Source organism: Podarcis cretensis (genome assembly GCF_951804945.1).
Source record: "Podarcis cretensis genome assembly, chromosome: 16".
Lineage (NCBI taxonomy): Eukaryota > Metazoa > Chordata > Lepidosauria > Squamata > Lacertidae > Podarcis > Podarcis cretensis.
In genome coordinates, this window is record NC_137186.1 from 43,915,457 (window position 1) to 43,937,387 (window position 21,931).

Consider the following 21,931-nt stretch of genomic DNA (forward strand, 5'->3'; position numbering starts at 1 on the left):
AAAAGAGAAAGTAGTTAGAGCAACGCGTCATGAGAGACGGGTCGCTTTGTTTATTCTGCATGTAATCTTGTCAGAAGGAAATAAAGAAAGGAATTTATGGCTGGCTGCCGGGAGTGTTTCTCTGCTAAGTGCAGCAACGCATGCAGCTGGCTAGCTGACAGTTTGCTCTAACTCACACACCCAGCTAATGAGCACTGGAGAGGAGAGGAGAGGAGAGGCAAGGAGGAAAGCAGGATGGAAGCTCGCCTTGCACAGCTGGAAAAAGAGAGGGATGATTTATTGGCTACATCACAGGAATTAAGAATTCGTTTGGAAGAAGCCAGGGCCAGATCTGAAGGAGCTTCTGGAGGGGGCTTACTGAACCGGTCTTTGACGCTGGTAAGCAAATTCAATGGGGACCCCAGATTATACACGGGCTTCAAACTTGACATGCAGTATGCCCTGGAACTACAAGGAGCTGCTTTTGCTGGGGATGCTGACAAGGTGGGGTACCTTATAGGCCATTTGACGGGGGTAGCGTGAGATTGGGTACGCCCACTGCTTGCTAGCCACAATGCTGCGCTCAGCGATCTCAAACAATTCTGGGAAGCCATGGACATTATGTTTTCATTTGGATCTGAGGAGGATGTTACTCAGCAGCAGCTATTGGATATCCGGCAGGGGAATTCAACTGTGAGGGAGTACTGGTCCCAATTTGCGATGCTGATGCACAAGCTTGATTGGAGCTTAGACTCTAAAACTGTGCAAGCTCTGTTTAAGGCCAGACTGAATTCTCAGGTGAAAGATGAGCTTGCCAGGGCCCCCCCGACACCAGGACTTGAATTCCCTCGTTAAGGCTGCTCTGGCGGTGGGCAGCAGGCAGGAGCTGAGGCAGCTAGAGAAGGCTGAGAGCGAAGGCCGGCGTTCCCATGGTGATCGCATTCCTGGCATACCAAGTGAGGGAGAGCAAGGTCACTCTCGCTCGGAGCCGATGGAAATTGACTCTGCCCGTGCACGGGAAGATTCAAAAGCTCAACGGCCAACTCACAAGGCGGCAGAAAGCGGGCAGGCTGCCAAGAAATGCTTTATCTGCCAGAAACCAGGGCACTTTGCCAGAGTGTGTCCTGAACGCCGCAACTGGCAGGGAATGGTGGGGGCTTCCTCCCAGATGGGATAGGGGGGAGTCCAAAAGCAGGGAAATGCCAGTGCCTGGCTGGGAATGGGGCGGGGCAGCAGTCAGGCAGGAAGGGAACTGAACCAGAGCCCCGACCAGGACGTCCCCAACCAGGCATAATTGTGAGGGTGTTGCTGGATCTCCCCAATGGACAGGCTATGGAGGTCCATGCCCTGTTGGACTCAGGAGCAAGTGCCAATTTCTTCTGCAGGGACTTCGCTGCGCAGCACCAATTGCATTTACTACCTTTGGACTTTCCGCTACAAGTGACCACCATTGATGGGAGGGAACTTTTGGGAGGGGAAGTGACCCATCAGACCCCCCCATGAGAATGAGGATTTCAACGCATTCCAAAACAATTGCTTTCCATGTGGCCACGCTGGCGGGCCCACCCATCATTTTGGGCATGAGTTGGTTGGCCATGCACGATCCAGTGGTCTCCTGGCATCAGCGTAACCTGACGTTTGGATCGGCGCATTGCTTGGAGAACTGTTTGGGAGTAAAGGAGCTGCGAGTTGGTAGTGCTAGAGTGGCGGCTACGTGTGCAGGAGAGAAAGGCGGCATTCCTCCAGAATATATGGACTTGGCAGAGGTTTTCAGCGAAAGAGAGGCAGACACGCTGCCGCCGCACAGGCCTTACGATTGTCAGATCAACTTGATCCCGGGGGCCAAGTTACCGGCAGGAAAACTGTACTCTATGTCCGATCAGGAGATGGAGGACTTAAGAGCCTTTATAGACAAGAACTTAAGGAGAGATTTCATTAGGGAGTCTAGGGCAGTAGGCGGAAGCCCCGTGTTCTTTGTGGACAAAAAGGCCACGCGAGAGAAACGTCTCGTCATAGACTTCAGGCGAATCAATGCCCAGACGCTTCCCATGGCCTTCCCAATGCCAAGAATTGATGATGTATTGGCGAGGGTGCGAAAGGGGAAAATTTTCACCAAACTGGATTTGAGAGGAGACTACAATCTCATCAGGGTGCGAGAGGGGGACGAGTGGAAGACAACCATGTTCACACCACTAGGGGCATTTGAATATCTTGTTATGCCCTTCGGTTTACAGTGTGGTAGTCCGTGCTTCCAAGCCTTCATGCACCACGTGTTGGGACCTTTGCTCTACAAAAACTGTGCTGCATTTTTGGATGACATACTTATTTACTCTCCAGACAAAGAACAGCACATTAAGGACATGCGGGAAGTTCTAGCTAGGCTCAAGGAGCATCGCCTATGGGTGAAACTGGAGAAGTGTCAGTTTCACATGAGAGAGGTCGAGTTCCTGGGCTATAGGCTGTTGGACAGGGGTCTGGCAATGGACCCGGAGAAGGTCAAAGCGGTGGTGGAGTGGAAAAGCCCCAAAACGAGGAAGGATGTTCAGCGGTTCCTGGGCTTCAGTAACTTCTACCGGAAGTTCATCAAGAACTTCGCACGGCTGGCAACCCCCATAACGGATTGCCTCAGTGGCAAGAAGAAGTTTGAGTGGGCGGATGTGGTGTAGAAGGCCTTTGAGAGTCTAAAGAGAGTCTTCGCCTCTGAGGAACAACTGCTGCATGTCAACCCTGAACTACCACTGCGCGTGGAGACAGATGCGTCTGATCGAGTGATTGGAGCGGTTCTCATGCAGCAAGATGGGGAGGGGGAGTGGCGTCCGTGTGCCTTTTTCCCCCGGAAGCTCAATAAATCGGAAGTGAACTATAGTATCTATAAGGAATTGCTTGCTATTGTGTCTGCGTTCAAGCAATGGCGACATTTTTTGATTGGAGCGAAGCATCAGATACAGGTGTGCACGGATCACAAGAATTTGGAGTACTGGCAGACGGTGAGAGTGATGTGCCAGAGGCAAATACGCTGGGCACAGTTCTTTGCCAACTTCAACTTCAGGATTCAGTACGATGAGCAGAACGTGAGGGCGGACGCTTTATCCTGTAAACCCAAGTATTTGGCAGAGGAAGGACCGCCGATAGCCCGGTTCATGTTCCCTGAGCAGAGGTGAGCTTGCGGGGCAACATTGGTGAAGGACGACAAACTGCTACGCTTGATGTGGGATGATGCTTTTGCCAGAGGAAAGTTGGATGAACTTGGGCAAGGGAGAGGGGCTGAGGGAGGTTTCGAGGAAAAAGGGGGGCTCCTGTTTTATCGAGGGGCTTTGTATGTACCAGGGGAAGCTGTCCGGGCCCGAATCCTCCGACAACTTCATGACAGCTCGACGGCAGGACACTTTGGGCAACATAAGACCATGTTGTTGGTCACCAGGGAATTTTGGTGGCCTAAGGTGCGGGAAGATGTGAAGGAATATGTGCGAGGGTGTGAGACCTGTCAGAGAGCCAAAGGGGAGTGGGCAGCTCCGGCAGGGTTATTAGAGCCTCTGCCAACACCAGGGAGGCCATGGGAGGTGGTATCAGTAGACTTCGTCACTGACCTGCCCCGGTCCAGGGGGAAAACGGCGGTGTTGGTGGTGGTGCATCTACTCACCAAAATGTGCCATTTTGTGGCGTGTTCTCATGCGGTAACTGCAGAGGAGACAGCCAAATTGTTTGTGGAGCACGTGTTTAAGTTGCATGGGGTCCCTTCGAGGGTCATTTCGGATAGGGGCGCAAACTCATGAGTTTGTTGCAAGTTGAGGTAAGTTTCACCACCGCCAGACATCCCGAAAGCAATGGGCAGGCGGAAAGGGTCAATGCAGTATTACAGCAGTACCTGCGTTGTTATGTGGGGGAGAGGCAGAACGATTGGGTGGACAAATTAGCACTGGCGGAGTTTGCATACAACAACTCCGAGAATGTGTCCACAGGGATGACTCCGTTTTTTGCAAATCACGGGTGCCATCCTAGGGCTTTCCTGGGGAGGGGGGAGGAATCGTGGAGTGTGCCAGCCGCTGAACAGTTTGTGGAGGAAATGGAGGCAATTCAACAACAACTGAAGTTGAACTTGGAAAGGGCTAAGGAGGTATACAAGAGGCAAGCAGACAAGCATCGGAGGGAAGGGGAAACCCTCCGGGTGGGGGATAAGGTGTGGTTATCAACGCAAGGCTTGCCTTGGAAAGGGGGTTGTAAGAAACTCAAACCCAGGAGGGTGGGTCCCTTTGAAAGCATACAGCAAGTCAACCCGGTGGCCTTTAGGTTGAGGCTGCCAGAGAGCATGAAAATTCATCCCGTGTTCCACCAGTCGCTATTGTCGGCTTACCGGCCGGGCAGAAGGGAAGGGGAGGTGCCACCGCCAGAAGTCGAGGAAAGGGAGCGGGGATACCAGATAGAGGAATTATTGGACTCGCGTTGGAAGGGTAATCAGCTGGAGTATCTTGTAGCTTGGGAGGGGGCTCCCAGTTCGGATAACACATGGGTGCTGTCAGATTGGGTCACGGAGGAGGGTTTAGTGGAGGACTTCCACGAGCTATTTCCCCATAAGCCACAACCCGCAGGGAGGTTCATTGAGAGGGCGTTTGGGCCGACGGACGATGAAGAGGATTTTGAAGGGTTCTCAGCCTCGGACCAAGAGGAAACACAGTGGGGAGGAGGAGTGAGTGAAGAGCGTCCGGGTCCATCAGGTGTTAGGGGTTGGAGTAACGTTTTTGATGATACCGAAGAGGAGGAGGAGGAGATTTTCCTAGGATTTACCCCCGAGAAGCATGAGGAGAATGCATCGGGGGAGGCTTCTTCTCAGGAAAGGGAGGTGAGGGGGGCCTTTGAGGAGGGGGTGGATGTCAGGGAACTGCAGGTAGCGAGGGAGGAAAGAATTAGAGGATACAGGGAACGATCTCCACTGCTCAGTACTGAGTCCTCCTCAGAAGACAGAGAAGAGGATAGTGAGTCTGGGGAGGAAGGGGTGCTTCAGAGAGAGGGGGATCCATGTCACAGGGGAAAACGGAAGGGGCTGAGCCGTTGGCTCTGTTGGTCTCGAGGGAGAGGGAAAAGAGAAAGTAGTTAGAGCAACGCGTCATGAGAGACGGGTCGCTTTGTTTATTCTGCATGTAATCTTGTCAGAAGGAAATAAAGAAAGGAATTTATGGCTGGCTGCCGGGAGTGTTTCTCTGCTAAGTGCAGCAACGCGTGTAGCTGGCCAGCTGACAATACCTGAGGCCTTAGTCAGACCAGCATTTGTCAGTATTGCCTACACTGACTGGTAGCAATGGCTCTTTGGGATTTCTGGCTGGAGTCTCTCTCCCCCAGCCCTCCCCGGAGATGCTGCCAGGGATTGGCACCTTCTGCAGGCCAAGCGGATGCTCTTCCCCTGAGCTGCAGCTCTTCCCCAACTCCAGTCCAGGAGAACTTCCCAGTGGAAGCCCCACTTCAGGACCACGGGGTTGCCATATGTGCCTGGATGTGTTCCTGTGTGTGTGCCAGGGAAGAAAAGCAAGGGTCTCCTGTGATGCCACCATCAAATTCACTGCCATTGTTTATTTTGCTGAAACTGTTATAAGAATTCTAAGGTCCCAAATATAAAATAAATGTTCATAAATGTACAAGGCAAACACATACATAAGTATATAAACCATTTGTCTAAAACAGTACAGGAGAACAATCCTGAAGCCATTTTGACTTCCCTAGTGATCTCAGTTATTCCTCTGCAGTATGGGAGGCAAATGGGGGAAACCTCCCCATTGTCTCTTTGCTCACAAACCCTGTCTTAAGGGGTTATTTGTGTATGAATAGGGACGCAGGTGGCGCTGTGGGTTAAAGCCTCAGCGCCTAGGACTTGCCGATCGAAAGGTCGGCGGTTCGAATCCCTGCGGCGGGGTGCGCTCCCGCTGCTCGGTCCCAGCGCCTGCCAACCTAGCAGTTCGAAAGCACCTCCGGGTGCAAGTAGATAAATAGGGACCGCTTACCAGCGGGAAGGTAAACGGCGTTTCCGTGTGCGGCTCTGGCTCTGGCCAGAGCAGCGATGTCACGCTGGCCACGTGACCTGGAAGTGTCTCCAGACAGCGCTGGCCCCTGGCCTCTTAAGTGAGATGGGCGCACAACCCCAGAGTCTGTCAAGACTGGCCCGTACGGGCAGGGGTACCTTTACCTTTACTTTAGGGTGAGTCTATGACCTGGAGTCAGGAACTGAGTATTTACCATCACAAAAGAATGGCCAGGCTGTCCAGGTAGAACAATCAGTGGCCATTATAAGGTATCCTGACAAACAGGATTTCTGCGGGGGACCACCTCTTTCTGTGATGTATGTATGATGTTTTGGGAGGTGGTCTTGAGCTACAGGGTAGGCAATTTCAGAATTCTATATAAGGGCTTGCACACCATTGTTCGGGGTTTCTCTCCTCCCTCCCTGTGTGGGGGGAGTGGGGGACCCTTTTGCAACAGAGCTGGCCTCTGTTATTTTCTCCTACGGATAGGGAATCTACTTAAGGACTCTATACGGGCTCTTGGATACCCCATAAGGAAAAATGAAACTGTTTGGGGGCTGCCACAGCAAATCACAGCACAACCAAGCACAATCAAACAAAACCATCGTCAAAGGAAAAGAAGAGGCAGCCAAAGCCAGAGAACGTAAACTGACCAGCACAAACAGTTTAAAATGCCTAGTGCCCCGAAGATGCCCAGGAAGGGTCCAGTGGTTACAGCTAAAGAGGGGTCCACTTCCACCTCCTTGCCAGCAGAGCATGGGAGCTTCTACTGAATGCCTGAAGGAGCAAGAGATGCTCCTTCTTCAGGTCTTTGGGTCCCCAGCTGTTGAGGCCTATAAGCTGAGGCCTCATGCCCTCAGGTGGCTTCTGGAAAGAGGGGAGACAAATCCATAGCTGAGAGATCTTGCTGTAGCTAAATGAGAGCCCTCTCCCAACCCAGGTGGCCTCCAGATCTTTTGCACTACAACCCAGCACAGACCCGCATCCCAGCGGGGGAAGGCTGGGACATGGGGTTCCAGATGTAGGAGACACAGCACTGCACCAGCCACCTGCCTTTGGGCTTTGCTTGCCAGCCCCTCACAGCAGCGTCCAGCGGACTGTGAGCCGTTTTCTGTGGCCCAGAAGGCAGATCCAATAATCTGATGAATTCAGGGTATGACCACAGGCCACAGAGAAATAGCCACAGAGAAAATGCTGGGCCCAACATGCAGGGGCAAGATGCCTTTGAGCCCCAGATTTCTTGTGGGTCTGGGCAGGGGTGGGACAAACAGCGGGTAATGGCTGCTGCCTCTGGTGTCCTGCTGGGGGTCTCCACAGAGACATAGGGGGATTCGAAAGACTGTTCCCTGTTCAGGGAAGTTTTTAATATGTAATGCTGTATTGTTTTTAACACTGATTGGGAGCCGCCCAGAGTGGCTGGGGAAACTCAGCCAGATGGGCGGGGTATAAATAATAAATTATTATTATTATTATATGGACCCAATGGAGCCGCAGCCTAAATCACTTGAGTTCTGAGACACTTGTCATTAAGAACATGAGAAGAGTGGCCCATCTAGTCCAGCCTCCTGCTCTCACAGTGGCCAACCAGGTGATCATTGTGGGAAACCTGCAAGCAGGATTCGAGAGCCTTCTCCCGCCCAGCGCTTTCCAGCAACTGGGATTCAGAAGTGTCATTGCCTCTGACTGCAGAGGCAGAGCATGGCCCTCGTGGCCAAGAGCTATTGATAGCCTTAGCCTACAATCATAGATTTCCCCAGTCCTTTTTTAAAGCCATCCCAGTTGGTGGGCATCGCTGCCTCCTCAGTGCGTTTCCTGATTTGACTCTGCACCGCATGAAGAGGGACTTTGCTTTCCGTGTCCGAATCTTCCAGCAGTCTGCTTCCTTGGATGCCCACGTCATGGGCAGCAGAGGGGGTGTGCATGCGCTCAAGACAGCAAGAGAGAGAGATTTCAACCTGCCAGGCACAGCTCCCTATGCTTCTGGGTGGTGGGGGCAGGGAAAGAGAGAGACTGAGAGAGGAAAAATGCAATTTATTTCCTCTTATCCCCTGGGAGGTAGGAAGAGGATTAAGAGTAATTAGAAAAGGGACTTGTTTGGGAAGGCCTTTTTCTTTCCCTCCGGCAACATTGAATCCCAGCAAAAAAGCCACACAGTCTCCAGATGCCTTTGCCTTCCCCAAGATGGGTGTGGGGCCTGAAGCCCACTGGGGAGTGGTGTCATCTGCCACATTTCCTGCTCCTCGGTCTGTAGAGGTTGTATATAGTTATTCAGTGGTAGGTGGGAAGGGTCTTTCTGCACATGCTAAGAGAAGCTCTCTCTGGGACTATTGGTGTACTTCTACTATTCAGGCAGTCCTGAATGTTGGCAACTGTGCGACAGGCAGAAATTCATTAGGTGTAGCAAATCTCTCCCCCCCCCCCCCAGCAAAATCAGAGGAGTCTGATGCTAGGGAAAGAAGGGAAGCAACAGCTTCCACCAGTCGGGATTCCCTACCCAGCAAGAAGATGCCCTGGCTGAAGATGAGACAAGTTGGTGTCCAGAGAAAAGGGATCTTCTAAATTTTCTCCACAGCTCCTGATAAGAGTCCTCCATTCACACTCAAAGGATCAAGTGGATTAATTGTGGCATGCTGGCAACCTGTAGCCTGTGCTGTCTTAGTTTATCACAACTGGGGCAAGAGCTCTGACTATGTCCACTTCCGGGGGGTGGGGGTGGGGGTGTGCTGGGCTGCGGTGACAGCATGGGGATTGGGACCCCCCTCAGGCAGCAATTGACATGCTCCAAAACCGAGTGCCTGATGCCATCTGGTGGATGTGGAGGGGTGCAGCCATCAAGAATATCTCACCCCTTACAATCTAGATTTGGGGGTAAAGGAGTGAAATATCATTTGATATTTAAAACAACAACAACAACAATATAATCATTATTATACCTGCCATCATAGGAGCAGCCTCTGAATAGCAGTTGCTGGAAAACGCAGGCGGGGAGAAGGCTCTTAGGCCCTGATCCTGCTTGCAGGCTTCCCATGGAGGCATCTGGCGGGCCAGGCTGAGGATTCAGGACCAGACGGGGCCACTGGCCTGAGCCTGCAAGCTTGCCTTACCTTTTCATGACTGAGGGAGGGTATTCACAGGATGAATACTCACTAAATCCCCCTGGTGGCATCAGGGGGGGGGGAGTCTTAAACATTTATTTGAAATTGCCAGGGAGGAAACTTGGTTGAATGGAACTTACTTGTGCGTAGACATTATAGAAGGATCTTGGCCATGGGGAAGGATGTCTCTAGGTAACACAGGCACACAGAACCTCTGCTTCCATGCTAGCTGGGCTAAAGGGATGTGTGGCGATTGAGAAATGAGCCTTTTAGCCTGTGAATGTGGTACAGCCTTGGAGGTTTATGGCCTCTTTGGCTGAGTTTGATGGCAAGGCAGCATCTAGCCACCCCCACCCCCCCGCCTCCCCAGCACATCAGGCACAACTGCACCAGTGGAGACGTGCTCCAGTACACAACCACTGGTCCATGGGGGTTGCTCTCCATGGCAGGGAGGTGATGGCCCAAGCAATGGGGTGGTCAGCAGCCCCCAGATTTCAGGCCAAAAAGAAGATGAGTCAAACAGATTTCAGTACCGCAGCCAGTGATCCTCCCTGCAGAGTCCTGCAGGAAGTGACAGATAATAGAAGCCAGAATTGTAGAGCTAGAAGGGACCACAAGAGTCATCTAGACCAACCTCCTGCAATGCAGGAATCTCAGCTAAGGCATCCATGGCAGCTGACCACCCAACCTCAGTTTAAAAATCACCAGGGAAGGAAAGTCCATGATCAAATGAATTTAATTCTGAATTAATTAGGTCTAACTAAGTGAAAAACTGTGGTTTATTTGAGTAAACGGGGGTTGTTATTATTTTCCTAGACACAGAATTTGGATTCTGAAAAAGATGACATATGATTCTATCTTCCGGCACAGAGCAACTGAAGGGCAGGGAGCTGCTGCCACAGAGATGGCAAGACTTGCAATGTTTCAGCAGCCCCTGGAGTTCCCAGAGGTATCTCCTCTGCCCTAAGGGCAGTAGCAACAGACTGCAGCTCCAGGGATTCTTTTTTTAAGAGCAGGGGCAAATATGTCCTCTGCTAGAGCACCAGCCAGGGCAGCTGATGGCTCCTCCTTGTTCTGGCATATAAAAGGGGTGGAAAAGAGTGTTTATTCTTATTAATAATAGTACTTCTTTTGCTAGGTTGTTTACTTAAAAGCTGAATTTTGCATTTGGTTGGCTGAAGGCTGCCTTTTGCAATAGCTCAGGGTGTTTTTCTGCAGCCAAAGGTCAGGCCAGCATCACTGAGTTTGACGGAGCTCTCTGGTCACTGTGCACAGGAGGAAGGCAGTCATGTGTTCAGTCTCTTCTGGGGGTGTGGTTGATGTGTGTGCCATGATGAGATCCTGCACTTCCAAATCTACTATTACACTTCTGGCCATAAGCTGACCACCAGTGGTCTGCAAGCTTTATTCAGGTGGCCTGTGGTGTACCTGTAAAACTGCCATTAAAAACCATGCAGCACCTAGCGCAGTGCACTACCGTTGCTATGATGTGACTGTGGGTGCACAAGCGGAAAAAGAAAAACCATCCTGTTTGTGGGGCGTTTTGGGTGCAGACAAAGTGTGTAAGGCAAGTCATAAGAAAACTGAAGTGGATTGCAGTAAAATGAACTAACTTCCACTGCCAGGATGGGCAAAGCTCAGAGAAGTCTAGCAGGATTTCAGAGGATTGGATAGGCACATTTTGGGGAAAACACAAACAATTTGTCAAAGAGATGAAATAGTTTTGAATCCTCTCTTCAGAGGGATCCAGAAGTCTGATTTGAGCCCAATGACCTGAAATACAGCAAGTCTGTGACCCCTGGTCTGCAGCCCCATTCCCACTTGCCCCTGGTTCTCCAACTTAAGTTGCACAGGGCATCCCAAGATAAACAGCTTGGGAAGAAGCCTTAAATGCCTCCTGTGGCTCTTGCTTGTGGAAATTGACAGCCCACCTCCTCACACCATTTAGAAAGAGGAAAGCTTAGACTACGTGTAGCCATTATGCATGGCAGCTAAGAATGGAGCCTCCCTCTTTAGAGGGAGCCTACTCAGGTGTCAGGGGACACAAACAGGACAGAGAGGCTCTGCTTGTGAATTGTGCTTGCTTGGCTGCTGTTGAAAACTGGGTGAACCTTCTGCTAAGTCAGCAAGGCAGTTCTTATGTCCTTGTGATCCCCAGACAATGCCTTGCATGGAAAGGGGAGAGGGGAGACAGCGGCTATGAGCATCGTTCCATTCTTCATGAGTCACTAGGCCAAGGAAGAAATTATTGCATAGCCTTTTAATAAGTCCCTGCAATGATGGAATGCAGCCTCCTGCGAGGACAGGAACTACCTGCCCTTCAACCTTCCTCAGATGAAAATAGGAACGTTCTCTTCTACATCAGCATCACTGCCAGGGGGACAGGGGCTTTTCTTCATGTGAAGATGTTTATTACTTTTTCTCATGATCTCTTCAGGCCGGGGATCACTTCCTCCAGCTAGATGGATGGCTGGGGGCCGACAGGCTGGAGATTGACAGCCTCCCCCCCTCCACTACTGCTGCTGCTCCTCCACCGGCTGGCCAGCTGCCTTGCCTGCCTGGCTCTCCCCCTCAGACCCAGGACAAGACTCTTCCCTCTTCCCCCCACCCTGCCTTCTCTGATTCCCAGGAGCCGAAGCAAAGGAGGAGGAGGAGGAGAAGGAAGCAGCCTGGGTTGACAACCCCCCCTTCCCCCAGCGTGAAGCTATTTCCGGTTAGCATACCTCTACAAAGATGGGAATCCAGGACTCTGCATGACAAAATGAGAAGCCTAATGATGCCTTGGGGGTTTTTCTTATGGTCTCGACATTTTCAGGGCAGTTGGAGACTATGGAAACGGGGCCTTTGTCAAAAAATGGGCAGAAATCCAGTCTGGATGTGTGGATGAACTGAGCAGGCAGATTTTGTCATATTCCCAATGCCAGGTAGCCAACTACACAGAAAGAAGTCCACACAATTTGGATCCCATGCAGTAAGGAACTGCAGTGCTGAGTTAACTATGCCTTAGGTGTGTGTAGGGAGACCTTGGCTGCTGTTGGCATCTGCCACTCAGAAATCCATCCGGGAGCCCATGGCGCTGCCACCCAGGCCATGTGGCAGAAGCATCCTCTGTGCTCCTGAAGGGGACAGGTTAGGTTACCCAAAAACCTGTGTAGTCACGCCCCCCCCAACCAGGCCTCAAGACTTTCAAATTACTTTCTCTGAGGATTCAGTAGCTAACAAAGCATTAGCTAGCACTAGCTTTGCTGTAACAAAAAAGGCTGAGAAAACAATGCTTTTTGTTTCCCAGGCCTTCAGTGGCCTTGCCAGCAGCGCATCCAGCTTGTCTTACCAATTGCAACTTTCTTCCGGGAACAGCGCCAGGAGAGCCAGAGAGAGAAACAATTTTTTTCATCATGAATAGAGATTGTTTCTGCCAACACTATGTGCAAACTCATAAGATTGAGAGGGGGAAAGGGGGATCTGGAAGATGGATATAAACTGCTTGTAAAAATGGTTTCAGGTGTGCTTGCTGTGAATTATCACGCAGGTGCCTTCTGCTACCCCGGATGGCAGAATAAAGCTCTTTCTCTGAATTAACCCCTCGGTGTCTGTATTGGCTCCTTCCTCCCCTCCCCCCCCCCCCCCGCGCAATGCTCTTCCTACCCTTGAAAAAGGCCTAGAAAGGCTACACTCCCAAACTCCGACAACTTGTTGCCTTCACCATTAAAAAACAGAGCAGTACAATTTCTATTAAGGTAACTTACACTAAGTTCTGCCACCTCCCATGGAAGTTTTAGCTTAAAAATATTTAATCCCAACAATTTTATAAAAAGAGACCTATAAGAACGGAAACAGAAATCTGGGTACAATTTTTCTTTTTTGGCACTTTCCCCCTCCCTCCTCTTACCACTGCAAATTACAAATACACATTCTTCTTTTTTCCTGTAATTTTTTTTTTTTTTTGGGGGGGGAGGAAAAAGTAAATTACTAAATAGCCCCTATGCCTTACTCTTGACAACTGCAGAGACACACAAACTAGGTTTCTAAACTAAAACAGACGTTTAAAAAACATTGCCATGGTTACAATTTCACCATTTTTACAAAGATGCCAATGCCAAGAGAGGCATCAGCTGCCCCTCCAGTTACCCATTAATAACAGGGATGGTTTGAGAGGGGGACAGGCTGGATGGAGGCAGGAAGGGGCGGCAAAAGGGGCAGAGTTTCTCTGCAGTCCAAATAGTGCTCTTCCCATCTTCATGTTCCTATGGAAAGGCTGCAGGTTTGAGTTTGCTTTCTTTGCACAATCGTCCAGGAGCAAAGACAGTCCACACTGCAGGGCCTTCCGGTGTGAAAGCAGGCAGGGAGTTGGTGGGAAGGGGAATCGGGTGCATTTGTCCCATGCCCCAAGGCAAGTGGTGTTTTGCAGACCACTCCTTTCTCCTGATCTAGCTCATCCAAAGCAGTTGTTCCAGGTGGCTTTTTTTAAAAAAAGGCCCAACAGTGCAAAATCCTGATGATTCAGAATTCCAATGTTTCTCAAGCACAAACATGATGTATTGAACAGGAACCTTGTGTGAATGATGGGGCTTTTGCTATACCCTGCTTTGGGAACTGAAGATGGGGGACCAAACAGTTGCCAGTATGGTCACCTGCCTGCTTCCTGTCATATTCCAGACAAAAAAGACTGGATGCAGCATTTCCCTCCTCCATGTTCAGAAGCCACTAATCCAATACACACCCACACACCATTCCTTCACATGCCTTTCAGGGAGCCAAAGATCCACCGTTTTCTTATGTTGTTGGCTCCAATGTGTGCAGCAGAAACACTACAACATGAACCAAAGAGCCTGGAACTGCCATTTTTGCCCTGAGGTACAGTAAAAGTTGGCAGACAGCAGACTTAAGCAGCAGCCACAGAATTCTTTGAAGGCAGGTAAGACCAGCTGGGAGTAATTCACCAATCTGCTGTCCAGCTTCCAGAGACATTTTTCTCTGCCTTCCCTAGCCAAACCATCCCCTAGCTGGCCATTTTACACTGGTTTACATCCATGATTCAAGACAAAAATGGGACAAGATTTCAACACATGATTTTCGTCATTTTGTCACTGTTGCTCTTCAGGTAGTCACCAGTGGCTTTCCAGGCTCCTCTACAAGTTGGCCCCACTTTCTCTTCCAGCAGCTCAAACAGAGCACCAAGTTCTGGGGGGGGGGGGGAGTGCAGTGGCTGCCATGAGAAGAGATCCCTCTGCCCACTGGACCTGGCGTTGCCCAGCTCACTCAGGGACCAGAAGCAGCTTCCTTTTTAAGCGACAGTAAGGAAAACCCCAACTCACAATACACAACGAATGTACCACAGTGTTATTTTTTATGCATCCATACAGGAGGTTGCCTTGGTGAGCAGGGATTAGCTCCAGAGCCTGCAAATCTTGAGTGCAGCACCCAACCGTGATACTACTGGGAACATAACTGGAGAAGACTTCAAGATGGAGAGGAAGGTGGCAAAAGGAGAAGGAGCAACATGGTCAAAGCTCTCAGCCAAACTCCACTGGACATTTATCACTTGAGGAGGTTCTGGGAGAAGAAATCAAGGCTGTGTCTGGAGAGTTCCATGAGGTCAGCTTTATATGGATACTTCATATTCTCGTGTTTCCTGGGGAAAGAAAACAGACTCTGGTCAACGGCTGCCTTTGCTCCAAAAAGGGTGCCAGCTCTGTCCTTTCAGCAGGGGAAATTGCTTAGAGCTTCAGACACCTGGTCAGAACTATTTTATTTCAGGGGGCCTCTGCACTCTGAATACTTCTCAGGGTTTTTTGTTTTGTTTTTTAAAAACAAATGTTTTGTTGTTGTTGAGATTTTACATTCTTGAGGTTTTAAATTCATGTTAACTTTTAAAAGTTTGGGGCAGGAGGAAGGAGTCACACAGCTTCACTCTCCATAAAAGGCAACCCCTTTAGGGTATGGCAGCTCCTCCATTGGTTGGCCTGCTCTGATGTCACGGTACATTCACAGACATGCTAAGCACTGAGAGAAAACTGCCTGCCATCTTTGACAGAATGCTGGCAATCAGGATGAGGGATGGGGACTCCTCACTGAAGGCCGAAAGAGAGGAAGATGGTTGTGGACTGCTGCTGCTGCCACTAGTAGGACCACAGACTGGAAGCATGCAGTGAGGCTGGATGTCATGCCTTGTTCTCAGACTACCAACCGCAAGTCTCTTGAGCAAATAAACCCAAGCTGTAACCTTGGAAAGGGCAGCTCATTTCATCCAGTGACTCTGCTTACCATGTGGCCACTATGGAGAGGCCCAGAAACTACTGTGATGGCACATGGGGCAAGACAAGGGAGCATCATTGTGGTTCTTCAAGGCAGTTGAATGAGGGCAACATTCAGGACTGTCCTGAGACATTTTACTGCCTCTGTCTGCCTCACAATTGCCTCCACAGGGACTTGTGTGTTCCACGTGGAGCCAAATCAAGATGCTGCTTTCAATCCAGGAATCCGTCAACTCACCCCTGTCTCATAAATTGGGTTGTCAAACTCTGTCTCCACCGTGATCTGGCTATATGGGTGAGAGTACATGAGGGGCAGGCGCAGGCTGGAGTAGTAGCGGCACCTGTGAGTTGGGGAGAGAGAGAGACACCAGAGAGAAGAGTCAAGAGAGCAGAGTCCAAAGGGATCCACTGAGCAACACTTTCCAAGCCCTTCCAGCAGCACTCGTGGTGGGTGCTTTTGAGGGAGATGATGCATTGATGGCCCAGGACTTTGGGATCATTGGAAGGGGGCTGAACGCCAGCTGCCCCAGGGCCGCTCCTCCCACTCCATTAGTTTGCCACAGATTGACATGTACCTCCCAGAGCACAGTGCCACAAAGACAGAGCAAGGGTGCTGAGGAAAGGTCCCTGAGAAGCCAAGAGCTACAGGTGGGCTGGCAGAAGCAGCCAAGCTGGCTCAGAAGCTGAGCCCTCCCTCCAAATGCCCCAAACGCCTCCCGAACCAGAGAGGGCACCTGCCACCACCCTGCCTTCCTACCTGGTGATGTAGACGTATGCTCCCCCCAGCAGCAAAGAGACCACAAGCACTGGGATGAAGATGGCCAGCGCCATGTTCCCCCCTTCCAAGGATGTTTCTGCGGCAGCTTCAGCTACTGAAGAGAGAAGTGCCGGGGTGAGATCCTGGACAGGTAAGCACCCCATGGGATTCTCTCTTACAGGGCACCCAAGACTGACACCCCAAAGCACCTAATGGAAGCTGCAGACTGGAGATTAGCCTTGAAATGGATTTCCCTCCAAGGGCACCGCATGTTCAGTGCAAAGTGTCCTTTGGTCCTCCCACACAAGCCCTCTGGGAGCAGCCTCATCCCAGGGGGGAATGCAAGCAAGTTGAGGGGAAAGGCTGCCTCTCAACTCTGCCCTTCTAGGACTGGGCAAGGAGCAGCTGCCAAATAGGCACCTGAGCGAGTGTGAGAGTTTCTGCAGTTCCACCCACCCTGGTCTTTCATGGCCTAGGGAGATGGATGGCTAACACTCAAGACAGATCTTCAGATATCAGAAGACAATCTTTCCCATAATTAGCTCGCGCTGAGGAAACACTGACTGTCTGTTAAAGCAACAGAGCTTTCCCCTGCAGAGAAGAGCCCAGCTCTCTTGCCCTCCATTTAGCCAGAGCAAAGTAGGTCTGCACTCCAAGCCAGTTCCTGAATCCACAAGCTCAAGGATACAGTTCTGTCGGGCAGGAAGACGGAGAAAACCCTGGTGGTAATTTTCAAGAGCAAAGATCTTTTTTGCCTGCCCACACGGGTTGCTTGCCATCTCCCTGACTCCTGCTTACTGGGCTGTGGCTGGGAGAATGTCAGCTGTCACCCATCCCAATGTAGGCAGGCTGTGAAGCAATGGGATCTTGTACGCATATTACATGGAATGCATATTTTCTGTGTTTGTTCATTGGGAATTAAATAGTTACTTGGGAAACCTAGCAATTGCCCTGGGTCTGGAATCCACAACTGCTATCCACGGCAGGATATAAGGCATGCATATCTCAGAGGAGAGGCAAATTGAAAGCTCCCTAATTCCTTGCTCCTGGGGCCTCTGCGGGGAGCATTTGATGGACAAGGAGATGCTATAAGAACAGGTGGCTGGCCAGGAGGCCAATGACTGGAGGACAGCAAAGGAGCTTGTGGAAGATTCTCTCTCTAGAACACGTGAAGAGCTTGCTGGATCAGGCCAGTGGCCCATCTAGTCCAGTACCCTGTTCTTACAGTGGCCTGCCAGAGGTAAGCCTACATGCAGGCTCCAAGCACAAGAGCGCTCTCCCCGCCTGTTGAGGCAGAGCACAGTCACTGCGGCTGGTAGCCATTGAGAGCCATCTTTAGGGAAGTGGGAATCTTTGAGGAATGGGCTTAGAGAAGGAGCAGAGGACTGCATTTAATCTTTGCTCTCTTGCTCTGTTGGGGAATTTGCTGATTTCCTGTAATTTGTTCTTTGGAATATCTTTTTCTTAAAAGATCTTACTTTTTTTTTTTTTTTTGCATCTTAATAAACTTTTTGTTTCCTAATGGATTTGCCAATAAAGCACACATGACAGAAACTCCAAAGGAAAACTAATCTGGGTCCTGTTGACTCTGGAACTCGGGGAGCCCATGAAAATATTCTGCTCACCTTCTAAGGCATGCTCAAAGCTGTCTTGATTCACTGAAAGAGAAAGGCAGATAGGTTAGCTTGGGGCTGCTGGATCCAGAGGCTGCCCCAGAGAAGATGAGGGAAAGGAGGCAGGCAGGCAAGCAAGCAAGCAAGCGGCTGCATCCTGGCCCCTCTCTCTTTCCAGGGGACAGTACCTTTGCAGACAGGGAGTGGCCCACTCCAGCAGGAGGGCTGCCCCAGAATACACTTGATGGTGACCTCTCCGATGAGCTCAAAACCCTCATAGCACATGAATGTCAGGGACTCCCCGGGCAGGTAAAGGCGCTTGTAGAGGATCTGGTATCCGTTTTCTGGTAGGCCTGGGTTCTCACAGGCGAGGGATTCTTCAGCTAGGAGGAAACACACAGAGGAGGAAGCCTTTGAACATTCTTTCCCCCTCCAAATCTGGTCTGCATGAAGCTTCTTTGGTTCAGGGTGCATGGATTTATTTCTTGCACTTAGCTCCCACCTGTGAGGCAGGTTAGGCTGGGAGGGGCAATGGCTGGCCCAAGGCTCACGGCCAAATCCGGGATTTGAACTCTGGTCTCCCAGGTCCTCATGCCACACTGCATGAGACAGAGAGTGTTTTTTCCCAGCAGCTCAAGCAAGACTGGCTCCACATAAGCAGTGCTGCTCTGCCTCTCCTGCCCCACAAATGTGTTAGAAGCATTGCCTTGCAACCTTCCCTGTGAAGAACGAGGGTTTTCTCACTGCAAAGGCCACAAATTAACCTGTGGGCTTGGAGCACCTTTTGGCAGCTGTTTGCAGGTGTGAGCCAAGTGCTTCTCCACCTGTCTTCTGGAGGGCTCATCCAACCACTTGCTGGCAACAAATATTGATTTGATGCTATAATTTGGCTCAGTTCCTGGCATATCCAGGGAAAAAAGATTTCTGTCACCATATTTGCAGATCACTATCTTCAAATATATGAAGGGCTGTCACACAGAAGACGGAGCAAGCTTGAGGGTAGGGCCTAAAACCAATGGATTCAAATGACAAAAACGGAAATTTTTACGCAGAGGTCATGTGGCCATCTGTCAGGGATGCTTTAGCTGAGATTCCTGCCTTGCTGGGGGTTGGACTAGATGACCCCCAGTCACCTCAAACTCTTCAATTCTATGTTTCTAGATGATATGGAAGAGCCCTCTCCATCCGAGGCCTTGAAGGGAGCTCCTGCTGGTTAAAAGAGATCTTTTTGAGCCCAAATCTATCAAGGACCTGGACCTGTTGAAGGCAGCTTCATATGGTATTCTTGTATTTATATTCAAATGCCAACCCACAGGGGTTGCAGTCCCCCACAACTCAACCGTGGCTTCTCGTTTCCAGGAAGTGTGTGAGTTTTGCATTCAGAGGGGTAAAGAGCCCAACGTACAAACACAGTGGGGCAGCCTTGAGGTCCAGATGGGTGTCCCCGTCTCGCGGCTGTAACAGGTCAGGAGAGAACTTCCTTCAAGAACGAAGCCCGGATTGCAGGTGTACTGGATTGTGGTCCCGACCAAGAGCACGGGGTCAGAAATCAAACGGGCTGAGTGCTCCACCTCCCCAGGGTCTGTGCAGTACATAACTAGAGGAGAGAAAGGAACAGAGTTAGATGAGAACTGGGGGGATTCATGGCAAGAGTTGGTCTCTCTAGCTTGCAGTATTGTAGGATGTGGAGGATTTCTGGTTTGAAATGCTTCTAGTCCTCATGAAAGCTTTGAAATCTGACGCCTTTTCACCCTTCAGTTTGAAAGGTTTCAATATAATTATAATAATAATAATAAATTTATACCCCACCCATCTGGTTGGGCTTCCCCAGCCACTCTGGGTGGCTTTCAACAAAATATTAAAATACAGTAATTCATCAAACATTAAAAGCTTCCCTAAATAGGTCTGCCTTCAGATGTGTTCTAAAAGTCTGGTAGTTGTTATTCTCTTTGACATCTGGTGGGAGGGCGTTCCACAGGGCAGGTGCCACTACCGAGAAGGCCCTCTGCCTGGTTCTTTGTAACCTCACTTCTTACAGGGAGGGAACTGCCAGAAGGTCCTCGGCACTGGACCTCAGTGTAGAACGGTGGGGTAGGAGACGCTCCTTCAGGTATACTGGACCGAGGCCGTTTAGGGCTTTAAAGGTCAGCACCAACACTTTGAATTGTGCTCGGAAATGTACTGGGAGCCAATGTAGGTCTTTCAAGACCGGTGTTATGTGGTCTCACCGGCCTGCCGCGGGCAGGTAAGGTCTCAGCTTGCGTACCAGATGGAGCTGGTAGACAGCTGCTTTGGACACAGAATTGACCTGCGCCTCCATGGACAGCTGTGAGTCCAAAATGATTTCCAGGCTGCGCACCTGGTCCTTCAGGGGCACAGTTACCCCATTCAGGACCAGGGAGTCCTCCACACCTGCCCGCCTCCTGTCCTCCAAAACAGTACTTCTGTTTTGTCAGGATTCAACCTTAATCTGTTAGCCGCCATCCATCCTCCAACCACCTCCAGACACTCACACAGGACCTTCACCGCCTTCACTGGTTCTGATTTGAAAGAGAGATAGAGCTGGGTATCATCTGCATATTGATGGACACCCAGCCCAAACCCCCTGATGATCTCTCCCAGCGGCTTCATGTAGATGTTAAAAAGCATGGGGAGAGCTCAGAACCCTGAAGCACCCCACAAGTGAGGGCCTAGGGGTCTGAACACTCACCCTCCACTTTCTGAACATAGCCCAGGAGGAAGGAGCGGAACCACTGTATAACAGTGGCCCCAGCTCCCAGCTCCTCTAGACGGTCTAGAAGGAAGTTATGGTCAATGGTATCAAAGGCCGCTGAGAGATCCAGCAGAACTAGGAAACAGCTCTCACCTTTGTCCCTAGCCTGCCGGAGATCATCGACCAGCACGACCAAGGCAGTTTCAGTCCCATGATGAGGCCTGAATCCCAACTGGAAGGGATCCAAATGGTCCGCTTCTTCCAGGCGTGCCTCATTTAATGTACTGGGATGTGTAAGAATTGCCATTTATCAGTAGAGCTGTATTTTCAGGTTTTTATTGGTTGGGTTGCTATGCTTGGTTTCAGACAGTGTTTTTGTATGTTTTTCTGGGGGTCACTTTTTGAAGAAAGCAGATCAGAATGACAATAATAACACTCGTAGCAGAAACCACAGCTGGCTGAGCTGGGGCTTCTAGCTTCCAAATGGCAAGGCATCTTTGTTCAGCTCAACCCCTTCTTGCACCTGCACAGCAATCCAAAGCGGGTCCTGGGAATCCCCAGCAGAGGCTGCTCAGGGCGGTCACATTTTATGCACATTGAACTGATGTGATCTCAGCTACATGGGGCTGAAGACCAGCTGCTTGAAATGGCACAAGTTGAATCCAAGCAAGGCGGAGAGCTCAAGACGAGACTGTTGGAGTTCCTATGAGATCTCCTGTGAAGAACACTAGGCTTCTGGACCTGGTGTGCCCTTGATAGTTATTTACTGCACCCCACATTTTCTCTCCAAGGAGTTCCAGGTGGCATACACAGTTCTCCCCACTCCTCATTTAATCCTCACAGCAACCCTGCAAGGTAGGCTAGGCTGAGAGGCAGGGACCAGCACCCAAGGTCAACCAGCGAGTTCCATATGGCTGAGTGGGGATTCAAACCCTGGCCTCCCAGGTCCTATTCTGACACGCTGGCCTTGACCTCCAAGCAAGGCAGAGGCCTTAAAAGCTCCCTTTGTGCTGGTTCCTCTTGAGTTACCTGCTGCAAAAAGAGCTTTTAAGCTCTCCCCCGACTTGCTGGGCAGCTCCAAAGGACTTGGGCATACCTCTGTGTAAGATGAGATCGTACTGTGTAAACTGGGGGAGCCCCCTCAGCTCTGCTCTGCAAGGTGCAAGGCTCTCTCTTACATGGCAGATGCAGGGAGGGTTCCTCAAACCACGAGGAAAGACATGTTAAGAGTCAGGAGCAGGGCAGACGCGGAGTCAGCACAGGTCATGCCACCCTTGCCTACATTGCGAAGCCCATACTTTTCTCACAGAAGGGTGGGTCGCTGCTCCAGCTGAGGTCCCACTGGCAGGTGAGGGTGTCACTCCCGACAATGTCATAGCCTGGGTCACACTGGTAGGTGATCTTGGCCTCACGAACAAGTTCTGTGTGAGATGTGGTCTTCCAGCCGTTCTGGATTTCAGGCAAGTCTGAACAGGAGTCATTCCGCGACACTTCTGTACCCGGAAAGAGAAC

The 21,931-nt window shown here is 50.6% G+C and overlaps 1 protein-coding gene across 1 annotated transcript in view; it reads right to left on the reverse strand.

The window, feature by feature from the left end:
• Positions 1–12,855: 12,855 nt before the first annotated feature.
• Positions 12,856–21,931, reverse strand: part of SEZ6L (seizure related 6 homolog like) — a 188,255-nt gene continuing 179,179 nt past the window's right edge. Inside the window, 7 exon segments of the mRNA XM_079957755.1 lie at positions 12,856–14,714; positions 15,575–15,677; positions 16,094–16,208; positions 17,719–17,751; positions 17,895–18,089; positions 19,112–19,303; positions 21,718–21,912. Coding sequence (XP_079813881.1) covers positions 14,685–14,714; positions 15,575–15,677; positions 16,094–16,208; positions 17,719–17,751; positions 17,895–18,089; positions 19,112–19,303; positions 21,718–21,912 — 863 coding nt within the window. The 3' untranslated portion in view covers positions 12,856–14,684.